Genomic DNA, 26,044 nt, shown 5'->3' with positions numbered 1-26,044 from the left:
GGGATGCACTATGGCTCTTAACATTTGGAGGAGGCCTGGTCTCACTCACTGTCTTGATGTTCCCCCCCAGGAGCTAGAGGCTTCTATTCCTATGGACCGCTCCTTTCTTGCCATGCTTCCAGGCCAGTCTCTCACAGAGAAACTCTATGGCATTTGGATCCGCCTTCAAAGCCATGTCAATATTGTATTTGACAGTGATATGGACAAGTTAATGATGGAGAAGTACCCTGGCATCCGACAGGTGAGTGGCAGGCCTTGAGGGGAGATGAGGAGCCCGTGTTGGACCATGGATAGTGAGCCGCTTGGCTCTCATGCGTTTTCTTTATTTCTCTGCCTCCAAAAGATCCTGGAGAAGAAGGAAGGCTTGTTTCGGAAGCACATGATGGGGAAGCGGGTCGACTATGCTGCTCGCTCAGTCATCTGCCCAGACATGTACATTAACACCAATGAAATTGGGATCCCCATGGTGAGTCATGGTGCTGCAGGGCTGCCACGGGCCAGGGAGTGTGGGCACTCTCTGGGAGGGAGGCTGTAGTAGGTGTGGAAGTCTATGCATCCATCCCTGGAGGGTTGGCATCTAAGGACCTTGTTGGCTTTTGTGACAGATGTGCCCCTCATAACTCCTTGGCCACGGCGCACTCATCACCTCCTGGAGGACAGCTGCCCTCATGGCCTCCTGTGTTCCTAAAAGAGAGATCAGAGTCCTGTGATGGACAGAGTGTGGGCTTGGGAATTAGGAGGCTTCCAGGGGCTGCTGGCTCTTCTTTCCCCTGTGGCCTGGGCAAGTCCTTTACCTCTGAGCATCTGTAAAATGAGGACATTAATGCTGACCTTTTGTGATGATCAACCCAGAGAAGCTTGGCAGACTTCAGCGGTAAATGTCAGTTATCATTCACTTGACTGCCAGAGCCAGATGCACCAAAGTCCAGCTGGAGTCAGCGTGTTTTTCCCTTCTCGTTTCTTTGTGTCCGTGGCTTCTTGGGGTAGCAGGTGCTTCACAAGGCTCTGTTGAGAGAGTGAGTGCTTTATATAGTGGTGCCCTTTACAGGAACCTTGTGAGGGTCAGTCGTGTTAATCTCTGCCCATTTTAGAGATATGGATACTAACCATGGGATGGAGCCTCAAACCCGGCTCTTTTCTAAGTCCTAGCTAGAAGGGTTCTCCGAGGTTGCTTGTTGCAAGCCTCTTGTCTTACAAATGGAAGGCCATGTTGAGGCAATTGCTTGCCCTGGGCTGCTTAGCTCATTCCCTGATATAACCTCATTATAAATGACCTGCCCAAGGGATCATAGGCTTCTAGATCTAGGCCCACAGTACCTCAGAGGGCACCTCAGCCAACCCCCTCATTTACGAGACCAGTATGGAGACAGCCTTGGGGAGCTGATGGGATTCGCCCAGGCTTCCTTAGGTAGGAAATGCCAGAGAGGAGATTTGATGGCCAGTCTGTTGCCCTGCTGGAGATGCCCAGAGGCAGGCAGAAGGAAGCAGCCCAGGGAGAAAGGGTTCTGTCACCCTTGTTTCCTCTCTGTGCTCTCTCTGTTCAGCAGTGCTTTGTCACCTTAGCACCACCACTCATTAACCACTGACTGCCTTTGGATGTGGGATTCACTAGACCTCTGGATCACTAATGGGATGACAGTTTAATTCCCTCCACAGAGAGCTACATTCCCTTCCTTTCCTGTTGTGCTCTCTGAGGTCTGGGGAGTGCTGGTAATGAGCTTAGCAGAAGTCCTCAGATTGCTGCTTGGATGCTGGCTGCCTCATCTCTCCAGAGGATGTTCAGGCTCTGTGGGGGGAGCTTGGGAGAGTTAAGCCAGAGAGTTTGTGGTCCCCTGCCAGCAAGACCTCCAGGGCAAGGAATCTTCTCTAGGAGGAAGTCGGGGAAAATTGAGGAAGAAATAATCTGGAGCCACGAGGACACATTCCTGAGTCTGGTCCCTTGTTCTCTGAAGCAAATCCTTGACTTTGGGCTGTCCCCGAGCCAGCTTTGAGGGGCAGGAGCCCCCCAAACTCCAGATTGTGCCAGGGCCTTGCATGTTGCTGAGCCTCACAGAGGGCAGGTTGGGCTCAGCCTCTAGAGGGGTCAGTCAGTCAGGTTCTGGCCTGAAGTCAGGAGGCCTCATGTCACTTCCCAGTCCAGGTTCAGGCTGGCTGTGACCAGGACCAGGGGGTCATTTCATCTCTCAGAGTCTCAGTTTCTCATTCCTAACAGGGGAGGCCAGTCCCTGCAGGAGCTCCTTCAGAGTTGTGGTGGTGTCCATTGCAATTATTTTTATTTTATTTTTTTTATTTATGCCCTCAATTACATGTAGAAAGAGTTTTCAACGCTTGTTTTCTGACATTTTATGATCTAGATTCTTTCCCTCCCCCCTTTCCCAAGGAGGTAAATAGTCTGATATAGGTTTTAAATGCTGTCATGCCATACATACTTCTATATCCCTCATGCTGTGACAGAAGACACATATTGCCCTTACAAGATCTAGTGCACAGGGGCAGCTGGGTGACTCAGGGGTTGGAGTGCCAGGCCTAGAGATAGGAGGTCCTAGGTTCAAATCTGGCTTCAGAAGCTTCCTAGCTGTATCAAGTCACTTAACCCTCATTGCTTATCCCTTATCACTCTTCTGCCTTGGAACCAACACACAGCACTGATTCTGAGAAGATAAGGGTCTAAACAACCCCCAAAGAGCCAGTGCAGCTGTGTAGATGCAACGCCTCGCCAGCCTGGAGATATGTAGATGCTTATTGTCTTTGGACTGGGCCCTTCTTTATAGAAGGATTCACACCTGTTCCACAGCTGAGACCCTTAGAGAGCAGCTTGGGGGAGCGAGAGGGGAACCAGTTCGCCGTTGAGTGAGCATCTGAGGTGGGATTTGAACCCAGGCCTTCCAGACTCCAAGTTGCCCACTCCATCTACTCCTATCAGACACCTATTGCCAACAGTAATCAGATACCAGGTCTGGTTCAGAAGGGGCCTCCTCAGCTCTGGGGGCATGGCCAGGTGAAGGATGGTCCTGTGGCTTCTCTCCCAGGGCCATCAGTCTGCTTTCTGCTTGCAGGTGTTTGCCACAAAGCTGACCTACCCTCAGCCGGTGACTCCCTGGAATGTGCAGGAGCTGAGACAAGCAGTCATCAATGGCCCCAATGTGCACCCCGGTGCCTCCATGGTCATCAATGAGGACGGCAGCCGCACAGCTCTGAGCGCCACCGACGTGACCCAGCGGGAAGCCGTGGCCAAGCAGCTCCTCACCCCTGCTACCGGCGCCCCCAAACCCCAGGGGGCAAAAGTGGTGAGTACGGCCTGGGCTCAGGCCCCCAGCACTGCCTCTCTGTCCTCGGGACCCCGTTCAGTCCAGAGTTTAGGCCATCATGGCGAGGGGCTGCTGAGACCCTGCCGCCCCGTGGATTGTTTTTCTGGGTCCATGCTGGTGCGGGAAGCAGGGCTTCTTACAGCCAGGTATAAAGTGGGTGGCCAAGGGGAGAAAGCAGCCAGAGCCACGTGAGCTTGAACCCCCTTGTGCTCTTCTTGCCTCCCTTGTGGTCATGACCACCCCAGCCCTGGGCATGCAGCTGTCCTTGGTGTTTGCAATCTCCACAAGGCCTAGTCCAGGCCTGGCCTCATTATGGGAACTCCTGAAATACTGAAATGCATAACACAAAAACCATCACGTTACAACAGAAGCCACTTCCAGTGAAATGTAGCTCTCAGAATGTTAGAACCCAGAACCCCCCCCCCCCCCCCCCCCCCGTTTAAGAACCTGTGGCCTGGAGGAGGGGTGAGCTCCGCTCTGGGGAAGCTGGGAGCATGGTGGGCAGGATCAGGAGCAGGGAAAGCAGTCGGGGCTGGAGGGTGACCCCAGGGGTTTTGTATTCTGGCGCAGAGTACGGTGCTGGCGGAGCTGCTCGGTGCTTCACACATGCTGGGTGAGCTGGACCGAAGGGGAGCAGGGGGTGTCCTAGGCCCGAGAGGTTGTCTGACATTGACAGGTTCAGCTCACTTCACCCAGGTGGGGTTAAGCTCCTCCTCTGGGAAAGGCAGCACGGCCTAGAGGACAGAGCATTAGTCTCGGACCAGATGCCCTAGGTCTAGTCCCATGTCTGACACATAATGGCTACAGGGCCTTGGGCAAATTACTTTGTAACCTCGCCATTCTGGGCTTTAAGCCAGAGTGACAAACTGCATATCCCTGGCATGGAATGAATCAGATTTTAAAAGTTGGTAAATGTTTGACAAAACAAATAAAAATACAACATGGAATAGATAATGTTAATTTGTGTTTTCTAAGTGACTGGCTAGCAAGGATCCATTTCTATTTGAGTTGGACACCTCTGTTCCAGACTATTCTTTAAGGCTCTCTACGTTTCAGAGGGTTTTTCTTGCATCCATAGAGAGCATTTCCTCTCCTGGGAGTGCCTTATATGAATAAGATCACAAGTCCAGTCCCTCTCTCCTGGCCTTAGGCAAAGTGCTGAATGAGGCAGAGAGGGAGAGTTTAGCTGATTAAAGAGCTCTGGGGCAGTGAAGTTGCCTGGTGAGGCTGGGAGGGACGGCAGCTTCTCCTTTCTAGGGAGTTGGAGCAGTGCTTTTGCACCGGCCAGAATTTGATAAACAAAGAGAAAAGTGCCTCATTGCCTCTTCACCCTTGCGCTGTCACAGATGGTCAGCCTTTGAGCCTATGAACTGCTTCTGCCATGAGCACTTTGACTGTTGGCTCCTGATGGCTTTAGAGCTGCAGGCCCATTTGGCCTGCATATTTCCCCAGCTGCCTAGAGTTTGTTTAACTGTGGCGCTGCCTCTGTCTCCATGAAAGCAAGATCCTGGGCCCTGTTTAGATTTTTTGGTTTGGGGCCACAATGCTGAGCAGTTTTTCTCCTGAGAAGCTAAGAACCCAGACCTTGGTCTAGGTCACTTCAGGCTGAGTGACGCACTTGAGCTCCCAGAACCCTGGCCAGGGCTCATGGGAATGCGTGGAGTCCAAGTCTCCTAGGAAACCTGGACATTTTTAGCTAATTATGTCATTCGTGTGGGTGAATTCCAGGGAGCACAGAGGGCTGACCTTTGTGGAAGGTGATTTGCAAAGCTGCCTGCTGGCTTCTGAAGTTGAAAATAAATAAGAAAGTTTGAATCAGGCCCTTAGAAAAAAACTTGCTGTTTATCCCAGCCTCTCTGCACCAGAGAGTACATACAGTCTGATGGAGCCTGACCTCTAACCGTAGAACTCGATTGCCCATGTTTCAGTTTTCCTTCTTGGGCAGAGGCATTGCCTCTTATGCTGTATTCTAATTCCCGAGTTGTGTTCTGTAGACTTGCCTGCATTATGGGAAGAAACTAGAACCCCCCCCCCCCCCAGCTAATACCCTTTGAAAAATGTGAGGCCATTCACTGAGAGATCCCTCTTCCCCTCCTGCCTTCCTATATCACTTCACCTGATGGCTTCTGCCGCTGTTTTCTCCTTCACCCTCCCAGAAGGAGGCATCCTTGTCCAGTCAGCCCCTCTCTGTGTGCCAGTGATCCTGTTCCATCCCATCTTCTGTACCTTGCCCCCTCTTATCCCAGCCCTCTCACTTATCTTCAGTCTTGTGTCTGCTGAGCGTTTTCCAAGAAGCCCATCTCCCCTCTGTCCTCCCCTCTCCAGCCTTTACCCCCTCCTCACCCACTCCCCTGCAGGCTCTTCCTGAGACCAAGGGACTGACCATTTTTGTTTGTGGCTGAGGTGGGGTGGAAGACTTGGGGAGGAGGTCGAGGAACTTGAGGGGTCAGGGCATTTGAGGGAGCATAAAAGGGCTGAAGTCCCCTAGAGAGCCGGTGACAGACCTCACTGAGAAAGAGAGGAGGGTGGCCCCAGGGCTCTGTAGAGGGTGGCTCTCAGCATTTTCATTGGGTGATGGATAGGAACAGCATTAGCCTCAGAGGAAGAGAGCTTCCTGGGTGATGGAGAAAGGAGGAGAATCTGGGCTTGGCAGTGGGGAGCCCGGAGCCTTCCAACCCCCTCACCTTGCCCAGTGAGGGAATGAGTGAAGGTGCAGCCAGGAGGGCCGGGTCAGAAGGTTTTGGGAATAGCTGGTATCTGGAAGGAACGGGAGAGGAAGAGATTAGGGTGGAGGGAAGCTTGTTGGCTAGAATCGGCCTTCTGGACGGCAGAGTGGCAGGGCTGGGGGAGTTAGGCTGAAACTTTGGGCTGGGGGGTTGAGGGGGAGGGGAGTGAAGAATCCCTAAAAGCTTCTGGGTGTTCATGTCGAGGTCGCACGCGTGGGGGGCTTTAGGAAAGGTTGTCCTTCAGCACTAAACTGAAAGAGGGCGACAGGGAAGAACAAATCATTATTCTAATTGAGCGGCATTTGCGATGCCCAAAGGCCAGGTTTAGCTTCGGCCAGCGTGACCGTGTCGCCGTCTCACTCTCCTAAAATTCTACCCCAGGTGTGTCGCCATGTGAAGAATGGAGATGTTCTCCTGCTGAACCGCCAGCCCACCCTGCACAGACCCTCCATCCAGGCCCACCGAGCCAGAATCCTGCCCGCAGAGAAGGTCCTGCGGCTTCATTATGCCAACTGCAAGGCCTACAACGCCGACTTCGACGGAGACGAGATGAACGCTCACTTCCCCCAGAGTGAGTTGGGCCGGGCCGAGGCCTGCGTCCTGGCCTGTACGGACGAGCAGTACCTGGTGCCCAAGGTAGGTCAGCGCTGTGCCTACCCCCCCAAGGGGCGTTTATGGGGGGGCCAGCATGAGTGTAGTGCGGGCAATGGGGCTGAAGGGCTCAAGCCATGGGCAGGGCCGTGGACTTTGACCTGAGCCTCAGAGGGAGCTTAGAGCCATCTAGCCTGGGGCCAGCCCCCTCCTGGTGTGGAAGAGGCAAAGCGGGCCCAGTGGGGTAGGTGACTTGTCCAGGATCACACAGCCTGAAAGTGACTGAATACGAGACATTCCGTGAATATGCCCTTCATTTCTTAATTCTGGCTTCTGATCCTCTATCTTAGAAAGCCCTTACAGCCACCAAGGGATTGTGCGCTCTCTCGCTCTCTTTTCCTCCCCCCACCCTGGGAGGGGAAGAGGGGGGGAGGGAGAGAACCAGTGGGGTGGGGGAATGTGGACATGTGTCTATAAAGAAACAGACAGCAAGGGCCCTTTACGGTTTGTGGGGGGCTAAAAGTTGCCATAAATTGCATGGGCTTATATGCAGGTGTGTGCATGTCTGTGTGAACGCGTGTATTTATATGTCTAGATCTGTTTCTGCGTACACGTAGAAGCTTGCCCTTTACCCCCTGTCCTTGAGGTGAACAGCAGACTAACTGCTCGCTAGGCCTCTCTACCTTCCTAGCACCTCTTCAGCTCCTCTGGTCTCTCAGCACTTGTGAAGGGTCCTCGTCAGACGGCTTGGGCGAGGTGGGCCAGGGTTCTTCAAGAGTCCCATCTTTGAAAAAGGTGTAAGAGAATTGGCAGGGCAAATTTTAAAAAGTAAATGTTAAAATTTGTTTTTATGTGTAACTAGGAAAAAAATAAAATATTCAAAACTGCAAAAAAGGGGAGAGGGGTGGAGGGATAGAATGAGCCGCCTCATTTGGACTCAGGGTGTATGTGTGGGGGGGTCGCCTGCTTTCATCTTTTCCTCGTGACTTTGAAGGGTCACGGGGAAGACAGATGAGTTGAAGCGTGAATGGCCAAGAAGAATGCGTCTTCAGAACCAGATTAAGATGGCGGGGAGGTTTGGGGGGGACAGAGGACATCCTGTCCAATCCAGTCCCTTGGGGACCCTGAAAAGCACTCACAGTGAACCCCTTCAGCTAGGCTCTGTGACCACTATGGTAGACACAAGTGAGGACATCTCAGGGCAGAGTTGGCTGACAGCTATGAGCACAAAGCCTGAACACCGTGGCCTTGGCTGGAATGATGATCAGCCCCAAGTCCTTGGAATCTCTGAGAAGCAGCCTGGCTAGCCTTGGCATCGTTAGGCCCTCAGAAGCTGCCTAGTGCGATCCGCGCTTTACAGAGGCCCAGGAATGGGACGGGACTTGCCTGGACCACACAGAGAGTGAGGAACAAGCTAGGATTTGACACCCCCTGACTCTGCTGCCCAGTCCAGGGCTGCTGCTTCCCCCCAGACCTTTGGTCCACATCTGGTCATTTTGTGTATTAGTAATGGCTCTTGTTTATAGGATGCTTTAAGATCAATAGAGCCCTTGCACATGGCAGGCTTTGGTGTAGGAAGTAAGTACAGGTATTACTATCTCCTTTTTGTAGGAGGCATCTGTCCACTCTCAGGATAGATGATGAGGACAGAGCAGTGGGCTCAGATGATCCAGAAGTGAGAAAAATTGGCCTTTGGATCCTGGAAAACTTGCTGGTGTCTTTTGATCCCCCAACACAAGTGCTTAGCATGTACCCCTTCTCTTCCACAGAGGGGCATTGTATTCCAGGGGGAAACCCTTTCCTCTAACAAGAACAATCACGAGCTCTGGGCCCCACCAGGAGCCACATTGGGACCAGCAGGGAAACTCCCAAGGAGATGGTGGTGAGCTTTTTGCTAGCTCTGGGTACAAGGCTGTTTCTGCCCTCCAACTTATCAGCAAATGCTTTAGAGGAAATCAGGGAGCCAAATCAGTGTTGTCTAGGAGTCAGAGGACATTGGGTTCAAATCTTGACTTCCATTTATTAGATGATTTTTTTATAGGTATCTAGTAATTATAGTCAGTAATTGTTTATTTGATTACAATTTTGAGCCTTTCTTTCCTCCCCTGTATGAGGAGAATAATTTCTAGTTTCAATTTTTTATGAAGATAAACCTTTAGGAAACTACAAGGGTACTATATGAATCTATGAGTATAGACTAAGCCCACAAGTTTTCATAGTTATCTAGTAGAAGTTAGTTATTTCAGAAGCGAATAAGATGCTATTAGGTTGCTTGCATGAGACCTCCATACCACCCTCACATATTCTTAGATCCAGTGACATCGGTAACAAGAGCCTCCATCTCTTGGTTCCCTGCATTCTCTCTGGCTGGCCTCCATGCCCAGAATGTTCTCCCTCCTCCACTCAGACTGCACCCTTCCTTGGTTTCTACAGAAAGCCTTCCCCAACCACCTTAGAGTCTTCTTTTCATTATTTCCTTGTTATTCTGCTTCAGATGAGATGCAGCTCTTGGACCTCACAGTTGAGTAGGCTGGTCAGATGAGACCCCTGGACATGATGGAGAGTATTCTATGGGCTCCTTCAGCCTCAGGGTGGATTTAGAATCTGAGTTTGGAGCTAGGAGGGCCTGGAGGTCAGAACCTTCCTTGAGCTGGCCTGGCCTGGGCCAGCCTCCTTTACCCAAGCTGGGCTGAGGGACCCTTTGGGAGCTTCTCCTGCTACACTTCCTTAACCAGCAAATTTACCAAACAGAATACTGTTTTTCTGGTCCCTCTGGTCCACCTTGGACTTTGTTTGATGGTTATGGTGCTCCACTGGCTTGTTAAGCAGCATCGGCCCAAGAGAGTTTACCATTCTCTGGCCTTATAAGAACTGAAATTCAGCATCCCTCCCTCCCAGGGGTGCCTGAGTATTGCTTCGAAAATCATCAACATCACTTAGTTTTGACATGACAGTAATGTCAAGTCATGGAAAACTCCTGTCTCCTGCAGTAGACGGCAGGGACCTTAGACTCGTGCTCTTTAAAGGGACAGGGCCTAAAGACAAGGAGAATGCTTCTTGCTGGCTCCCCTGTACCAGCCTTATTAATGAGACTCCAAGGGTAGTTTTCAGAACACAAAATTGAATCTCTAGTTTCTGTTAGGAATTCGTAATTGCCTTGCAGAGAATTGGGGGTTTAGCTGGGCAGGAGCTAAGAGTTCCCACCCTTCACCCAGTGGGAACATGTCCCTCTGGCCCTGAGCATGCAGGCTTTCCAGCCTTTGAGTTACTGGCTCCGTCAGGGGCTGGCTATTCTCAGTGAAGGTGCTATAGAGTCATAATGGAGAGAAAGGTCTGGAATTGTGGGTCTAGTCTTACCCCAGGCCCTTAGGACCATAGGATTGAGAGCTTAAGGGATCTTAAGGGCCACCTGTGCCAAACCCCTCATTTTATAGTTGAAGAAACAGGTTTATATAGTGGTTAAATGACCTGCCCAAGGAAGGAGTGGCTAAGTGATTAATCTTACCCAGTGCTTAGGACAAATCATGTTTGATACTATATATAAAGTGCTTTAATTGCCTTAAGGTAATATTGAAAAGGTGGCTAAGGTGGCTGTTGTAGTGAAAAAATAGTTCAGCAAAACTATCCAAAAATTGAAAAGATCTGGCATCTTCTGGAGGCTTCCACAAAATCTCGTGGACCCAGAGCTCCTCTGCCAAGAGGGAAAAGGGCTCTTCTTGTCTCTCCTTTGGTGCTCTCTTTGTTCCTGCTCATGTCCTCATAGCATTCGGTTTCTGTTGTTTGGTTGTTTTTCCCACATTTATTGGGATGTTCATTTTGTGTGCGGTTTTCTCTGGTCTACTCATTTTACTCATTAGTGTGCCTCTAAGTCTTCCCAGAAATCTTCCAAGTCTTCTCTTGTGGTTTCCTGCAGCATATTTATATTCTGTTGCATTCCACTCCCAAGGACCAGCCTTCCCAGCTCTAGAACCCTGGTCCTATTTGCCGCAAATTGTTTAGATGCTGCCCCTGCTAATATGGTTTCATCACACACACTGTTGAAAAGCCCTGACTTTGGGCATGGCCCTGACCCTTCTGTGTCTCAGTTTTCCCTTCTGTAAACTGTACAACTCTACATCCCCGACTACTTAGCTCATGGAGTTACTGTGAGGAAAGTGCTTTGCAAACCCTAATAGATTATGCATGGGAGTTATTGCTAGTTCCATATTTATAAAACATAACTGCAAAAATGCATTTTAAAAAATCCTAAAAATGCAATGTCTATGTACCTAAGCTGCTCCCCAATGCAGAAATAGCTTAATGTCCATACAAAACTACTCATATAAATTGTTTTTTAACAAATGTCATTCAGGCCAGGCTAATTTTTTAGAATAAAGTCATTTAAACACCACATGCATTGCCAAGAACAAACACTAGAGGCAAGACTCAGTTCATCAGTGATCGGGTGATTGAAGTTGGAAGCATCAAAGCGGATTCTTCCTGTCCTGCATGGTTTATGTAATGGATCTTGTTTCCTGTTCCCCTCTACTGCTAGTATCTCCTTCTCCCCTCAGCCGTCTTGTGTTTAACTCCCTCGAGCTTGTCCTTTAGAGTGTGTGTGTGTGTGTGTGTGTGTGTGTGTGTGTGTGTGTGTGTGTGTGTGTGTAGCTGGGGGGTGAAGGGGAGCCTTTGGGTAAATAAAAAGCTCCCATAGGGCAGGAACCATTACGTTTTTTTTTTAATCTTTACATCACCAGTGCTTACACACAGTGCTTAATAAATGCACATTAGTTGGTTGACTGATTCGGAGAGCCCTTTAACATCTCCCCAGGATCTCGTATAAGCCCAGAGAGGAACTGTCATCCTTGCTTTCAAAGGGTCTGTAGCCCAGTCAGTCATCCAACATTTATTCATCACTGGCTGTGTTCCTGGCACTATGTAAGACGGGTGCCAGGGTCCCCAATACAAAGCCTGAAACAGTCCCTTCTCTCAAAGAGCTCTCATTGTGAGCTCCCCTTAAATAGGAGAGCGATCTTGGGAGCTAGTAGGAATGCCTCTGCGGCTTATCTGAGGCGTACCTAGCCAATAGCCCCTGGCCTCCTTTTATCCATGCAGACTCTTTTCTGGGGCCATTAGCCTCTAGTGAGGGCAGCCCCAGAGAATCAGTGAATTGGGAGGGGAGGCTCGATGGAGGAGATAAGGTCAATTGGGGAACATGGGCTAAGAGCAGACATGAAGACTAGTGGCAGTGCCAGGGCAGTCTCTGGGTTTTTCATGGGGGAAATGGAAAGTCCAGGCTGGGGAGCCATGGGAGAAGTAGAGAGAAGGTTTTATTTGCCAGAGAGCCTTGAGGCCTGGGAAGAGCGATGGAAGTTTGCCTCTAAGAGTGTCTCCTGTTCCCCCTGCCCCTGTGCTTGCTTCTATCAGGATGGCCAGCCATTGGCCGGACTGATCCAGGATCACATGGTCTCTGGTGCCCGGATGACCACCCGGGGCTGCTTCTTCACCCGGGAGCAGTACATGGAGCTCGTGTACCGAGGACTGACAGACAAAGTTGGGCGAGTAAAAATCTTTCCACCTGCAATTCTCAAGCCATGCCCACTGTGGACAGGAAAACAGGTAAAAATCAGCCATTTTTCTTCTGTCCTTTTCAGTCTGAGAACATTCTCCTTGGCCTCAAGCCATGGTCTGGTCCTTCTGTGATCCTCCTCTCTGATATCTTTGTAAAAAACTCTTCTTGGTTACCATTAGCTTTCCTTGCAAACCTTGGTGCATTCTGAACTTCTGTGCTCTGGACACTCATTTTGTTTTATTTTTTAAACCTTTACCTTCTGTCTTAGAATTGATTCTAAGGATTGGTTCCAAGACAGAAGAGTGGTAAGGGCTGGACATTGGGGGTTAAGCGACTTGCCCAGGGTCACACAGCTAGGGATTTCTGAGGCCACATTTGAAGCGAGGACCTCTCATCTCTAGGTCTGGCTTTCAGTCCACTGGACTACCTATGTAGTTTTGTGTTTTTTTTTAAACCCTCACCTTCTACCTTAGAATCAATACTGTGTGTTGGTTCTAAGGCAGAAGAGTGGTCAGGGCTAGGCAAAGGGGGTGACTTACTCAGGGTCACACAGCTGGGAAGTGTCTGAGGCCAGATTTGAAGCCAGGACCTCCCGTCTCTAGGCCTAGCTTTCTATTTACTGAGCTGCCTCTAGACACTTTACCAGGCTAACCTATATTTGGATTCATTGTCCTTTATCTGCCTCACCTCCATCTCTTTACTTATTTTTTAATCAATCTCAGTTGATGTTCTCCGACGAGCCCCTCTGTCTCTTTAAGACAGGTCCTCCTTTTCTTCCCTCTGGACTTCTTTGTCGGTTCCTTCTTCAGAATGCCAGTCTTTACTAGGGCCTCTCATCCACTCTGACTTGACTTCTTCTGTGGGATATTAATTGAAGGCCCAAGGATGATAGCAAGGTGAAGGATAGTGTTATTTTGAGTGAGGAGGTGATGGGCTGAAAGGACTGAAGAGGCTGGAGGCACAGTTTCAGGGTGAATTGTTCTGAAGGTATAGCCTGCTGGCAGCCCCGTGTGTGTCCTGTTGGCGTGTGGCTGAAGTGCAGGGGAGGAGGAGGCCACTGGATTTAAGAGGTCAGGCAGGGAGGCCATCAGCTTCCCTGGGGGTGATGGCATTGCAGTAAGGACCGTTTGTGTGTGTGTGTGTGTGCTCTCTTCACTTCTGCTCTTCAGCTCAGTGCTCCATGTCTTCCCCCCCCAAACTAAAACATTCCAAAAATGGGGGGGGGGGGTAGAAGCAGAGGAGGGAGACTGCCGCTACAGACAGACTTCTAGCACCTTGGCTCAACCATGGATAACTGAAATTGCAGCTAAGAGGCCCTGCTGTGACTGAGAAATTTGGGAGAGTGACTTGAACCAAGGCCAATAGGCAGCAACAATAAGGGTAGGAAGAGGATCTCAGTGGTGGACTGTAGAGGCCTTGGGAGAAGAGAAGAGGTCCAGGATAGGGTAGTCAGCAGCTGAGAGTGGTCTGGAGATAGCAGAGAAGAGAGAGGGACGAGGTCTGACCCTCCTTCTGGGCCTGGAGTTGGGGTGAGAAAGAAGGGGAAGGAGGGATCTCTGGGGGAGAGCCCAGGGCCTTGAGATTGAGAGGGGCAAGTTTGGGGAGGTAGGGTGGCTTGTGGCCAGCGGCTGGGATTCTTTGGGGCACCGTGGAGGAGGTTAGAGCACAGGTCTGATGGGAATAGGAATGATGACATCTGTATAGCGTTTTAGCACAGATGCTGAGACAGCAGGTGCTATGTGAATGCTAGCTACTAGGATGGAGAATTGGGGTTTGGGACAGACAGTTTGTGTACATATATGTGGCAAGGTTGAGTACCTGTCACGGAGGAGAATGATGTGCATATCCACAGAACTGACCGCACTTAAGGCAAACCCAGAGACTTGGCCTCAGGGACCCCAGAGGAACCTTAGTCTAGAGTCTTAGCCCAGGCTTTTCCCTCATCTTTGAAAGCATTTGGAGCAAAGGGGCAGCTAGTGTGGAGACTTCTAGGATGTAGGAGGCATTGTCCAATGGAGAGATCTCTGGACTCGGCTCAGTCACTTTTCATGTGAGCTCTCTGGGCCTCTGTTCACTTGCATGTAGAATGCAGGGGTTAGATGCCCTCAGAGGCTCCTTCCAGCTCTTAGACTGTGGTCCTGAAATCTACCCTTGATGGCCCCCTGGCCTCTGGGAGTCTTGTGTTGGCTCTGAAGAGGGATGTGTGGCTGATGGGAGGCCTGCCCAGAGCCTCCCCCAAACGGGGAAACTTGACTAAAGCAAGGGCTTTGTCCCAGAGCTCAGCAATTCGGTACAGTGGAGAGACTGCTGGACCTGCAGATCTTCCCCCAACTTCTCTGACCCTCTGATCCTTCATCTCTTAAAAAGTGGGTTGGCCTGGATGGCCCAGAGACCTCTTCCAGCTCCAAGACTGAGATCCTCTGTAAGCCCATGCTCAGCAGCCGGCACAGACCAGCACCAAAGAGCAAATCCAGATGTAGCTTGTAGCACCCATGGCCTTGCTGTTCTGGGGCCCAGGCCCTGAGGCTGTTGTTTCCTTGGAGGCAGCTTAGTCAAAGCGGGTGGGTTTGTCTGACTTCTAGGACTTGTGCCCTCTGCCCTTAGGCCTTGGAGATAGACACATTTCTGGGGTCCTGAGAAACGGATTCTGCTTCCAAAGCAGTTTCTAGCCCTGGGAAGTTTGTTTACTGCTGCTCCAGCTCCTCTGTTCCCACTGGAAGTCATCCGTCTTTGTCATCGTTCATAATGGCTGAAATCCAATGGCAGGAGAGATGCATTGAGATCCCTGCTCTTTGGACTTGAGTGGGATATTCCTCTGGGGTGGCCCTGTGGCTGGAGGGAGTGGCCTTGTCCTTGGGAAGGTCAGCCCCTCCGTGCTGCCCCAGCTGGTTTCCTGTGCCTCCCCTCGGCCTTTCTCTGGGAGGTCCTGTGGCTCTAACCTGGCCCCAGGCTTCGGTCCTGGGCTTAACCCCGAAACACAGCTTACCCATCCAAGGAAATCCCGTGTATGATAGTGGAGGCCAGTGAACAGCCTGCCCACCGCACGTCCTCTTTGCCTTCCTGCATCCCCTTCGGCAGCTGGTGCTGGGGGCTCAGGCGCTCGCCGGGCTTGGCAGTGAGCCCACCTCTTTCTGGGGTATTGTAGCTTCAGAGGTGAGAGGAGAGCCGGCCCCAGTGATGGCGAGCTGGGCCAGAAAGCCTGGCCTCTGACCTGACCTTCATCTGGTGATTGCTGGTGCACCGAGGCAGCCCTGGCATGGGAGCCTGCCCTCTGTGGTCCCCTTCTCCCCCCAGTTGCCTGGTTCTTCCAGCTTCTTGTGGCACTTGTTGAGCTTGTTTGGAGACTTGTCAAGTCCACATCCACCATGTCACTGCAGAGACATCTCCCTGGCAGGGGGGGACGTCCTTCATTCTTTTTTTTTTTTTTTTTTTTGTATTTTAAACCCTTAACTTCTGTGTATTGACTGATAGGTGGAAGAGTGGTAAGAGTAGGCAATGGGGGTCAAGTGACTTGCCCAGGGTCACACAGCTGGGAAGTGTCTGAGGCCGGATTTGAACCTAGGACCTCCCGTCTCTAGGCCTGGCTCTCAATCCACTGAGCTACCCAGCTGCCCCCTCGTCCTTCATTCTTAATCTTTTCCCCTGCAATGCAGGAAGGCTGCCACAGTGAGAAAAGAGCAGCCTCATGAGGAAAAGAAAGAAAGAAAAAGGGAGTGTTAGGAAGAGAGACAGAGAGGGAAGGAATGACAGAGAGAGGGAAGGAGAGAGACAGGGAAAGAGGGAAGGAGAATCAGACATAGGGAGAGAGAGGGGTGTAAGCCGAGGGCTGGGGGAGGGTGTAAAGCAGAATAGAATTAATTCCCTGCTGGAGAAAGGTAGTTTAATTATGACGGTCATGAGAGAGATCCAGACCAAGTGCCGGGGGCGGGGTTCATAGGATGATATAATTACTCCGTCTGAAAATGACAGTTTAATGAATCTCAGATGGACATAAACAAAATTCTGTGGAGTCCTGAAGGAGTTGTTGTGTTCATAATCAGGGGAAATCAGGGGGCCGCCTTCTAGGTGGCAGCGTCCAACGTAGGCTGGAAAGTTCAGCAGACTTCAAATGATTCCGTTCGGTGCCCAGGGAGTTCAGATTTGGATGCTGGTTGACCCAAATCGCACCCAGGGAGTTTGGACTTGGGTGCTGGTTGGTCCAGATGGCAGAGTGTGGCCCAGTCCTGCAGGCAGAGGGAACAGATTGGCCCCAGTGCAGGGTGAGGAAGGACCATCAGCTCAGGAGTCAGGAGGGGATGGAGCAGCAAAGCTGGACCAGGTTGGGTGAGGTAGGGTCAGCTAGCATTTGGATCATCCTTCCTGTGGGCCAGGCGCAACGCTAAGTGCTGGGGTTATTGGCCCAAGCAAGAAGACAGGCCCTGTCCCCCCGGAGCCATGTTCTACCACAGGGAGGAGGGGAGCAATCTGGAGAGTCAGTCAGGAGTCAGGAGTGAGATGAAGGAAGGAGTGAGTCCTCATAGATGGTGGGGAATGCGGTGATCGGTTATTCTTTTGGTTTTTTTAAGCCCTTACCTTCTGCCTTAGAATCAATACTGTGTATTGGCTCCAGCGCATAAGAGTGGTCAGGGCTGGGCAATAGGGGTTGTGACTTGCCCAGGGTCACCCAGCTAGGAAGTGTCTGAGGCCACATTTGGACCCAGGACCTCCTGTCTCTATCCACTGAGCCACCTAGTTGCCCCTTCAATTATTCTTTAGGAACAGAGAGATGGCTAGCCTCTTGAAGGGGCATTGAGATCGCTGCTCTTTGGACTTGAGTGGGATATCCCTTTGGGGCAGCCCTGTGGCTGGAAGGAAAGGCCTTGACCAGGGGAAGTTCAGCACAGTCCATGCAGACCTGGCCACAGGTGCTGGCCCTGTGAGCCACCTTCCCTGGTGTTCTGTGCCCCTCTTGGCCTTTTGCTGGGAGACCCTGGCCATGGGACAGTGGTTAGAAACAGATGGCTTCATGCCACCGAGTCATTATATTCCTGCTCCTTCCCCCATGTTGGCATGACTCCCATCACGCTCAGGTCCCCATCAGCCAGGCAGTGACAAACCTTTGTTAAGCTCCCAATGCCAGGTGGTGGGCAGGAAGCCTTCCCTGGGGGGGGCCCACACCCCATTCCCACTCTGAACATGGCTTTCCCTGCATTGAGCTTGTCAGCAGCACGGCTGTTGTCACTGTGCAGATTTTGGTCCTTCTCCCTGCAGAGGATTCACAGCCATCTTCCCTCCTTCCTCTCTCCACTTCTGCAGACTCTGTTCTCAGAAACATTCTCTTTACTTGGCACCTTCATCCCTTCCCCTGACGCCATGATAACGTCTGTGCAGGCAGGTGGCAGCCTCCGATCACCTAGTCTTCCAGTCAGACCCCCTCGTCCTACTGGACTCCATCAGCTGTCTACTTCTCACCAGCACCTCTCGCCTCGCTCATCTCTCTTCACCCCATTTTCCAGATTACTGATGTTGGGTTCCACCTGTTTGGTCTCTCCTCTCTCTGGTCTCTCTGTTGGCCCCATCCCTCCCTCTGGTCAGAAACCTGAGGGGCTCCCTGCTGCCCTTGGGGTAAAAGGATGATGGGATGGGCCGGCATTTAGGGCCTTCCCTGCCTGTCTTTCAAGTTCTGTGTCTCCTCCACAGATAGATTCCAAGCATGGGCTTCTCACCCCCAATCCTCTCTAGCTCCTCGAGACTTAAGTGAGAGCTCTTCAAACCTCTCAGGGTGCTTTTCTTCCTGACTTATCATGGCTATCCATCATTGGCTAGGGGAACCCCTCCCCATCTCCCACCCTCCCCCAGATTTAAATGGAATATGGTAGTACAGAATAAGCCCTGAACCATTTTGGTCCTGGGTCCCAATTTTGCCTCTGAGCTGTTTGCGAGCAGCTTCTGGTTCAAACCTGATGCCTTGGAACTCTTCATAGAGTTATTTGGGGGCTCCTGCACTGCTGTTGGCTGCCTTTCATGTTCTGTGGCTGAGAAACAAAAGCTTTCTTTGTGGCTAAGGAATGCTGCCATTTTGTCCTTCAACTGTACTTAAAGACTTAACTAGTGGCCAGAATTCTCCTCTGCTTGGGGTGTTTTTGGTCTGGGTCATTCTGAAGGGAGTGGCTTCTGGCCTCTTAGACTGATGTTGGGGCTCTAGATGGGGAAGGGACGTTAGGGTTCTAAACTGTTGTTTGCCTCCTGCTAGGGGGCATTTATTCAGGTGCCCCATGGGGTCTGGGACACATCACCTTCCCAAGGCCTCACCAGATGAACCAGCACTTGCTCAAGGGATGACTTTGAATCCTCTCATTGTGTCCTCCCTCTTTCCCATCAGCCTCTGTCCTTTCCTTGCAGTTGTCACAATTGATTTTGAACCTCTCTGGAAGTCCCTGAGCCCTGGGTGACTCGTTGTGGGAGTGGTCACAATTCTCCTTCCTCTCCGTTGCCATTTCCAGTCTCTCCTTTTCTCCTCCGCTATGGTCCTGGATCCCCCACTCTGCTCCCCAGCCAGATGGTGGCAGCTGTTCTCTGCCTCCCTGCTCCTCCTCCAGCTCTGTGCCTGGCTTCCCATCTTCCCCTCTCTCCTGCTCTTGTCCTAGGGGACTTCTCCACATAGAGAGATATTCCCCAAATACCAGCTTTTCCTGGTCCCTCCTGCTACCATCCCATGACCTGCTCTTCAGCTCTATCTTGACTCTCCACAGGGATGACCAGATGGTCATTGTGCCCTTCTGTTCATCAGACTGCTGTGCTCATGACCTAGCCTTGTATCCATTTGTAATCTGTCGGTCTCTCTCTCCTGAGCCTTATGGCCTCTCGACCCTTTTTTAACTTCACTGGGACCTCCAATCCAGGCAGCCTCTCGGGACTCCACCACCAGCCCATACCCTTCTCTGACTTTCATCACAGGTCCCTGAAATGTTTCAAGACCATTTCCTGAAGGTGAGAAAGCCGTAGATGGTGCCAGAGTGATTGATACCCTCTTACTTGATTTTGGGACTACTTGTAAGGCCTGAGACCGTTTCCTCATCTTTGGTGGCTTTTCCTTCTTTCAGGTGCCTTGGGGATGGATCCTTCCATGCCCTCAAGAGTACGCCCTCTCCTCCAGAAGTACTTGCCTGGTTCAGCTGCTTTTCCTCTCCTGTTCCTCACAGCATCCATCGAGTCCACTGATCATCATGGAAGCTGACCTTTAGTTAGAGGGAGACAATGGAAGCAAGCTACAAAGCGTGCAGGGGAAAAGTCCAAGGCACGTGGTGGAGAAAGTCCAGAGGCTTAGGAGGGGAACCTGGAGAGGGACGAAGCTGCGGCCAGCCTGGGCGCTTGGCTTAAAAGAGGAATTCTAAAGGACAGATGAAAGGAAGGGACCCCTGGGGCTGAGAGTAGACTACCTGAGACTGTGATGGTGGAATCCATCTGTGGGCCCCATTGTGGGAAAAATCAGTTACGCAAGCATTCGGAGATGCTCGTTCTACTTGTTTCCTTCTTCTTGCTCTCAGGAAGGCATGGCTTAGTGCAGCGAATGCCAAGAGTTCCTTAACCATGTTTTTTCCTTGACTGCTTCCTAAGAGATAGCACTTCCGATGATCTAGCTCCATCAGATTCTTAAAATGTGTTTAAATTGTAGATGGTTATGGCCCCTGGCTGACATATCTATCCACTTGGCTAGGAAGACAAACTAAAGTGGTTTATGGTCTCTCGGGGGCTCCTTCTTATGGAAGTGGTTTTATATTGATTACATTTGTTTTTTCATTTCCTTTTTATTATTATGAACTCAACAAATATCAGCGAACAGGAACATTTCCCTTTACCAGTAAGAATAGACAGAGGAGGACTATGTAGGAAGCTATGAATCTCCACTATGTAGCTTCACTGGCCTTCATGAAGTATCATGTGTGTGTCTGTGCACATATGTGCATACACGTATGTTGTATGTACATATTAGTTGTTTGAAATAATAGTTCTTCCTCTTCTGAACTGCTTTTTATTCTCTACTGTTCATGATTTGTTGATCTTTTTTCTTTCTTTTTTCATTATTGCCTTTCCCCCTCGCCTTCCAAAAATAAATAAATTCACACATTCATTGTGCCAGAACTATAGCTTGATTCCATCACCCCCTTTCTCAAAGGTGGGAAACCTGATTAATCAATAGCCTTTCGGAATATCTATCATAGTTCTGAAGTCTTTCATCATTTTTCCTTTACAGTGTTAGCTTCTTGGTTCCACTGACGTCATCCTGTGTCTCATAGAAGGCTTTCCAGTTTTCTTTGACTGTCCCTTGCATCATTTCTTATAGCACAGCAATATTCCATTCCATTCCTATGCTGTAATTTGCTTATCCAATTGATAGGCATCTACTTTGAGTCTGTCTTGGTTATGCCAGAATTGTTGCTATAAATATTTTTGTAGGACGTTTGTAGGAAAGGCAGGTTCTTTCCTTCTTTTTTTGATCTCTTTGTGTAGTATGAGCCTAAAAGTGGTATCACTGAGTCAAAGAACATTTGCATAGTTTAGTAACTAGATCTGGTTCCCAATTGCTATCCAGAATCATTGAGCCATTTTACAGCTTCACCTGTGGTACAGTTGGGTGCCCTCTTCTCTCCTACAGCCCCTCCAATAATTGTCATCTTTGGTTTCCTTTTCTTTTCAAAGTCCTTTAATGATCTCATGGATCTGAGACAGTGCCTCAGAGTTTTAAATTTATTATTTCTCTTCTTAATGATATAACATTTCTTGATGGTTTCTTGTTTTATGTTTGTTCATGTCCCAACCATTTGGTGAGGAGGCTCTTCTTCTATTTTATTTGTATTAATTCTTAGGATATTAGACATTTATTAGATAAGTTGATTTACAAAAACTTTTTTTCCCTAGTTGTGTTTATTTTTTTTTTATTCTAACTCTTGATTTTGTTTGTGCAAAATTTTTTTTATTTTAAATAAAATTGTTTTATTTCCTGTGATCCTTTCCATCCCATGTTTGGTCAAGAACCTTTCTACTATTCATGGTTGTGAAAATTATCTCCTTTCTTGCTCTTTTAATGTGTTTATGATACGGCCATTTAAATAGTCTTATATCCTTCTGCTGCATTTGTGGTATTTGGTGCAAAATGTTAGCCAAAGGGGGCAGCTGGGTGGCTCAGTGGATTGAGAGCCTTTCTTATTCCCTCAAAGGGAATAAGTCTCTAGGGTAACTGGAATAGGGAGATGATGAGTCAGGAACTAGGAGAGATTCTGTCTACCTCAGGGAAAATCCCTGAGGGTATATCCAGGAGTTCCCATCTCCTCCCTAGTTGATCTTGTTTCTTCTTTGACCAGAGCTTCTGGATATTGTAGATTTTCAGTTGATAAGAGCGTCTTTCTCAGGAGTGGATTCACTTTCCAAAGGCTGGAGTGAGAGACTCAGAGCTCTTTTCCCTCTCAGAGTTCCTCCAAACTCCCCGAAACTGGCAGTTACAAAATCTCTTCATTCTGCCCCTCCAAGATTCTAAGAATCTCCCTGTCGATCACCACTCCAACGCATTCTGTGGCATCTCCTCGTGAGCACAATCCTTCTTCCAAAATACCATTTCTACCTTGTTTAGCCCTGACCACTCTTCTGCCTTGGAACCGATACACACTATTGATTCCAATGTGGAAGGTAAGGGTTTTAAAATTTAAAAAAAGATGTTGGCCAAACCTGATTTCTGCCAAACTGAGTTCTTGCTTTCCTAACAGTTTTAAAATTTCTTTAAGAAATAGTTAAAGAGGCAGCTAGATGGCTCTGTGGATTGAGAGCCAGGCCTAGAGACAGGAGGTCCTAGGTTCAAATCTGGTCTCAGACACTTCCTAGCTGTGTGACCCTGGGCAAGTCACTTGCCCACCCCTTACTGCTCTTCTGCCTTAGAACCAATATACAGTATTGATTATAAGACAGAAGGGAAAAGTTTAAAAAAAATTACTTAAAATATGTCAGTGTTTATTCTAGTTCCCCCAGGGACAGGCATTAAAACCTCATTTAAATAGATTCCTTTGAAGCTTAACTGCATGCCATTCTTCTAGTTTCTTATTAACTTTATTCTTTGCTCCAACAAGTCCAGGGTTGTGACTGTACCCAGACAACTGGCTCAGGAATGACTTCCAGGGCATTAACTTGTTTCCTCTCTGTTAAAATAGAGTCCCTTTCAGGTTTTGTTGTGTTTTTGTCATTCCCACATCTTGTAGCTATCAATACTTTTCTCAAATTGAGTATTGTGACATGTTGACATGAGTAGTCTCTAAGCCTTTGGCCTCTCATGCCTGATTTTGTAACACGTCCTCTTTCTGATTTTTTTTCTGTCTCCCAAACTTGTGTTTTGGAATGTGATGTGACGAGAAGTGCGCCTGGCTGGGGGCGCCGATAGGTGCCTCGAGTGGGCACTGCAGGCTGGAATGATCAGATCCTTCTCTGGAGGACGTGGGAGGCCGGGCAGGAGAGAAGCCATCTAAAGAGTGTCCCCTTCTCACTTTCAATTTGTTCCCTGTTACTTACTCTTTGCCCTAGGTGGATGGGAAAGGGAACCTGAACTTGTTACGCATTCACGCTTTCTTGACTTCCTTCTAGGTTGTCTCTACGTTGCTAATAAACATAATCCCAGAGAACCACATCCCCTTGAACCTCATTGGGAAGGCGAAAATCAGCGGGAAAGCCTGGATCAAGCAGGATGCCCGAGCTGCTCCAGCTTGTGGCCTGGATGCTCTGTGCGAGTCCCAGGTATGCTCGTGACATTATTCTTGTTTCTCCGGTTGTGGGAACAAGGTGGCATGATGAGAAATAAAAGAGGGCAGCCAGGGAAGCCCAAGAGGGAAAGAAGACTTTGGATTAGAAAGGAACGTGGCTGGCACCTCGAGCACGCGGCCCTCCGGGTGTGCCTCCGAGTGTCCTGCAGCTCTCAGGGGAGGCCCCTTAGCTTTACACTGAGTTTTCTTCCTCCTGCTGTTGCCTGCTGCTCCTAAATCCTGTTAAAAGGGAAGCAAGACTTGTGAGAATAGTGAAACCCTCATAATTCTCATTGGAAGGTTTGCTCTCTGGGAGCCTCTTCCACACTCCTTTAGCTTCTCTGCTTGAGGAATTGTAGCCTGGGAAGAAGTCCTCAGGTCAGGGAGAACTCTGTTTTGTACCCCATTTGTGTCAACAAAAAGAATCAAAACTGTGCGTGCTTATCAGACCTGGGACTTCCTTGACTGAGGGAAATCTTAGTAAAGGGACTTCTGGCAGGTCCGATGAGCACCTGGCTGGCCAGTGACAGTGGCCCGGGGTCCAAGACCTGCCCCGGGCCCTGCCCAGGGTTCTGTATGTTCTCTTGAGGAAGATGCAGTGTCCAGGGCTAAGTAGGTGGGGAATGTGACTTAGCACCAGGTAATGGAATCCGTGGTGTGGTAAAAGGCCAGCTAATGGGATTTTATACCAAATCACATGTTCCCAAAGCCTCCCTTTGTTAGATGTCCACTTCGGAGCCCTAATCCATCAAGTTGGGTTTTATATTATTCATTCAATCCATAAGCTTTTAATTTTTAAAGACTTTTTTTTTTAATTCCAAATTTAATGAACAACTAAAAGAGGGAACATTTCCAAATGCAAAGTAGACCAGAAAAAGAGGTTTGGATATGAACCTGTAAATCTTCTTCCACTGTTTGCTTTTTTCAAAGGCTATGATCAGCTCAACATGTTACTTCTAAGGCTGTCTGATTTATCTGTGTTTCTTCTGACTTCCTTCTCTTTTCTGCATTTTAAAAAAGTGTGTCACTGAGCTGTGTGACCCTGGGCAAGTCACTTCTCCCATTGTTGCCCAGTCCTTACGACTCTTCTGCCTGGGAACTGATACTTCAGTATCCATCTAATGCTAGAAAGTAAAGGTTTATTTTTTTTTTTTTTTAAGTGCTCAGTAACTCTTCACTTTCTTCCCATTTTTGCTGGCAGTAGTGTTTTTTAGCTACTTTCCGTATGAATGAAAATGAAAAAAGGAACATAGAGTCCTGGTAATGAAAGGAACAAGGGAAGAGTTCGAATGTGCCATGCACTGGGCTAAGCACTTTACAGATTTATCCCTTTTCTCCCCCACAAACAACTCTGTGAAGTAGATGCAGAAAACCGAGGCAGAGGTTAAGTGACTTTCCCAGGGTCACACTGCTCCTGGGTCCTGTGAGTCCAGGCCCAGGCGCTCAGCACCTCTGGCTCGTCCCTCCTCCAGACCAAGCGTCTCCTGGTGCCCGATACGGGAGATCCAAGGACAAAAAGAAGCCTCTTCTTTCCCGAAGCGCTTCTCTCTCTGGGCGCGAGAACAGATTTAGGACAGGTGTTGGGGGGCCGGTCAGCGGCCTGGGCCTCGGGAAGGCCTCGGCATCGCCGGGCATCGCGCCCTCCCGAGCTCCAGGCTGCCTGCAGAGGCTTCATGGCCTTCCCCCCCTGCAGGTCATCATCCGAGAAGGGGAGCTGCTCTGTGGGGTCCTGGACAAGGCCCACTACGGCAGCTCTGCCTACGGCCTGGTCCACTGCTGTTACGAGGTGTACGGCGGGGAGACGAGCGGCCGAGTGCTCACGTGCCTGGCCCGGCTCTTCACGGCCTACCTGCAGCTCTACCAGGGCTTCACCCTGGGTAAGTGCGGCCCCTCCTCGGGGAGGGCTGCTTGGAGCCTGATGGGGATGGGGTCCTCTGGAGGCAGGCAACGGGGGGGTGGGGGGGTGGGGCTGGGGGTCCCCGTCTCCAGTCACCCGGCTGGAAAGTCCCTTAATGCCTCTCTGGGCCAGGGAGGGAGGCCTGGTGGCTGCTTTGCTCGGTACTCTTTGGTCTTGGAGGCAGCAGAGGGTCCCTTCGCCTTCTCTGGGGTCCGAGGGCTCTCCGGGGCCCCTCCTGCTTGATGCCCTGTCAGGGTGCCAGTGTGAGGGGGGCTGGCACGCACCTGCCTCTCCCCTCGGCTCGCCTAGAGCCTCCTCTCGAGCCGCGTCTTCCCTGCTAGAAGAGCAAGAGCTGCTGTCTCTGCCCGTGGGTGCCCCTGCAGCGGCCCCTGGGCTCCCCTCGCCAGCGCCCCCACCTTGCCCCTCTTCCCCTGCAGGTGTGGAGGACATCTTGGTGAGGCCTCAGGCGGATGCCAGGAGGAAGTCGGTCATCGAAGAATCTTCTCACTGTGGCTTCCGAGTAAGGCGGGCTGGGGAGGCTGGGTCCGGGGTCAGCTGCCCACTCCTCTGTGGACGCGACACTGACCGCTTCCTTCCCTCCAGGCCATCAAGGCCGCCTTCGGCCTCTCTGACGCGACCACCCCCGAGGATGCTCGGGCCAGGTGGCAGGACGCCCATCTGAGCAAGGACCAGAGAGACTTCAATATGGTGGATCTCAAGTTCAAGGAGGAGGTCAATCACTACAGCAACGAGATTAACAAGGTGAGGCCTCCGGCCGGCCTGCGCTGCCAGCCCCGGCCAGACTGCGGGCAGTAAGGGGAGAGGCTTCCTGTGGGAGGTGGCACCCACCCTGGGCCTCACACGCTTCCTAGCCAGGTGACGCTGGGCAGGAGGTGAGGGAGGCGCGGGGGCCCTGAGCACGCCGGCTGCTTAGCCCTGTTCAGGTGCCGCCACCTCCCCCCCGCAGGCCGGAGGATCCCTTGGGCTGGCCTTGTGGCTCACGGCCGGGGAGGAGGCCCTGAGGGAGCCTGTGTGGGTCTGGGAGTGTGGGGGGCCAGCTGGGGCTCGGGCCATCCTCTCCGTGTCTCTGCCCTGCCAGGCCTGCATGCCCTTCGGCCTCCACAGAGGCTTCCCGGAGAACAACCTGCAGATGATGGTGCAGTCCGGGGCCAAAGGATCCACCGTCAACACCATGCAGGTCTGAGCGGGGC

At 50.5% G+C, this 26,044-nt stretch overlaps 1 protein-coding gene across 1 annotated transcript in view; it reads left to right on the top strand.

The window, feature by feature from the left end:
- The window catches only part of POLR1A (RNA polymerase I subunit A), a 72,335-nt gene that overhangs the window by 18,823 nt on the left and 27,468 nt on the right, over nucleotides 1–26,044 (top strand). The window contains exons 10-19 of the mRNA XM_044663059.1: nucleotides 78–241; nucleotides 344–466; nucleotides 3,057–3,287; nucleotides 6,416–6,670; nucleotides 12,032–12,223; nucleotides 22,782–22,931; nucleotides 24,630–24,813; nucleotides 25,271–25,353; nucleotides 25,437–25,595; nucleotides 25,933–26,031. Coding sequence (XP_044518994.1) covers nucleotides 78–241; nucleotides 344–466; nucleotides 3,057–3,287; nucleotides 6,416–6,670; nucleotides 12,032–12,223; nucleotides 22,782–22,931; nucleotides 24,630–24,813; nucleotides 25,271–25,353; nucleotides 25,437–25,595; nucleotides 25,933–26,031 — 1,640 coding nt within the window. The remainder of the gene's footprint in view (nucleotides 1–77; nucleotides 242–343; nucleotides 467–3,056; nucleotides 3,288–6,415; nucleotides 6,671–12,031; nucleotides 12,224–22,781; nucleotides 22,932–24,629; nucleotides 24,814–25,270; nucleotides 25,354–25,436; nucleotides 25,596–25,932; nucleotides 26,032–26,044) is intronic.

Source organism: Gracilinanus agilis, chromosome 2, assembly GCF_016433145.1.
Source record: "Gracilinanus agilis isolate LMUSP501 chromosome 2, AgileGrace, whole genome shotgun sequence".
Lineage (NCBI taxonomy): Eukaryota > Metazoa > Chordata > Mammalia > Didelphimorphia > Didelphidae > Gracilinanus > Gracilinanus agilis.
This window is presented reverse-complemented; position numbering and strand designations above follow the sequence as displayed.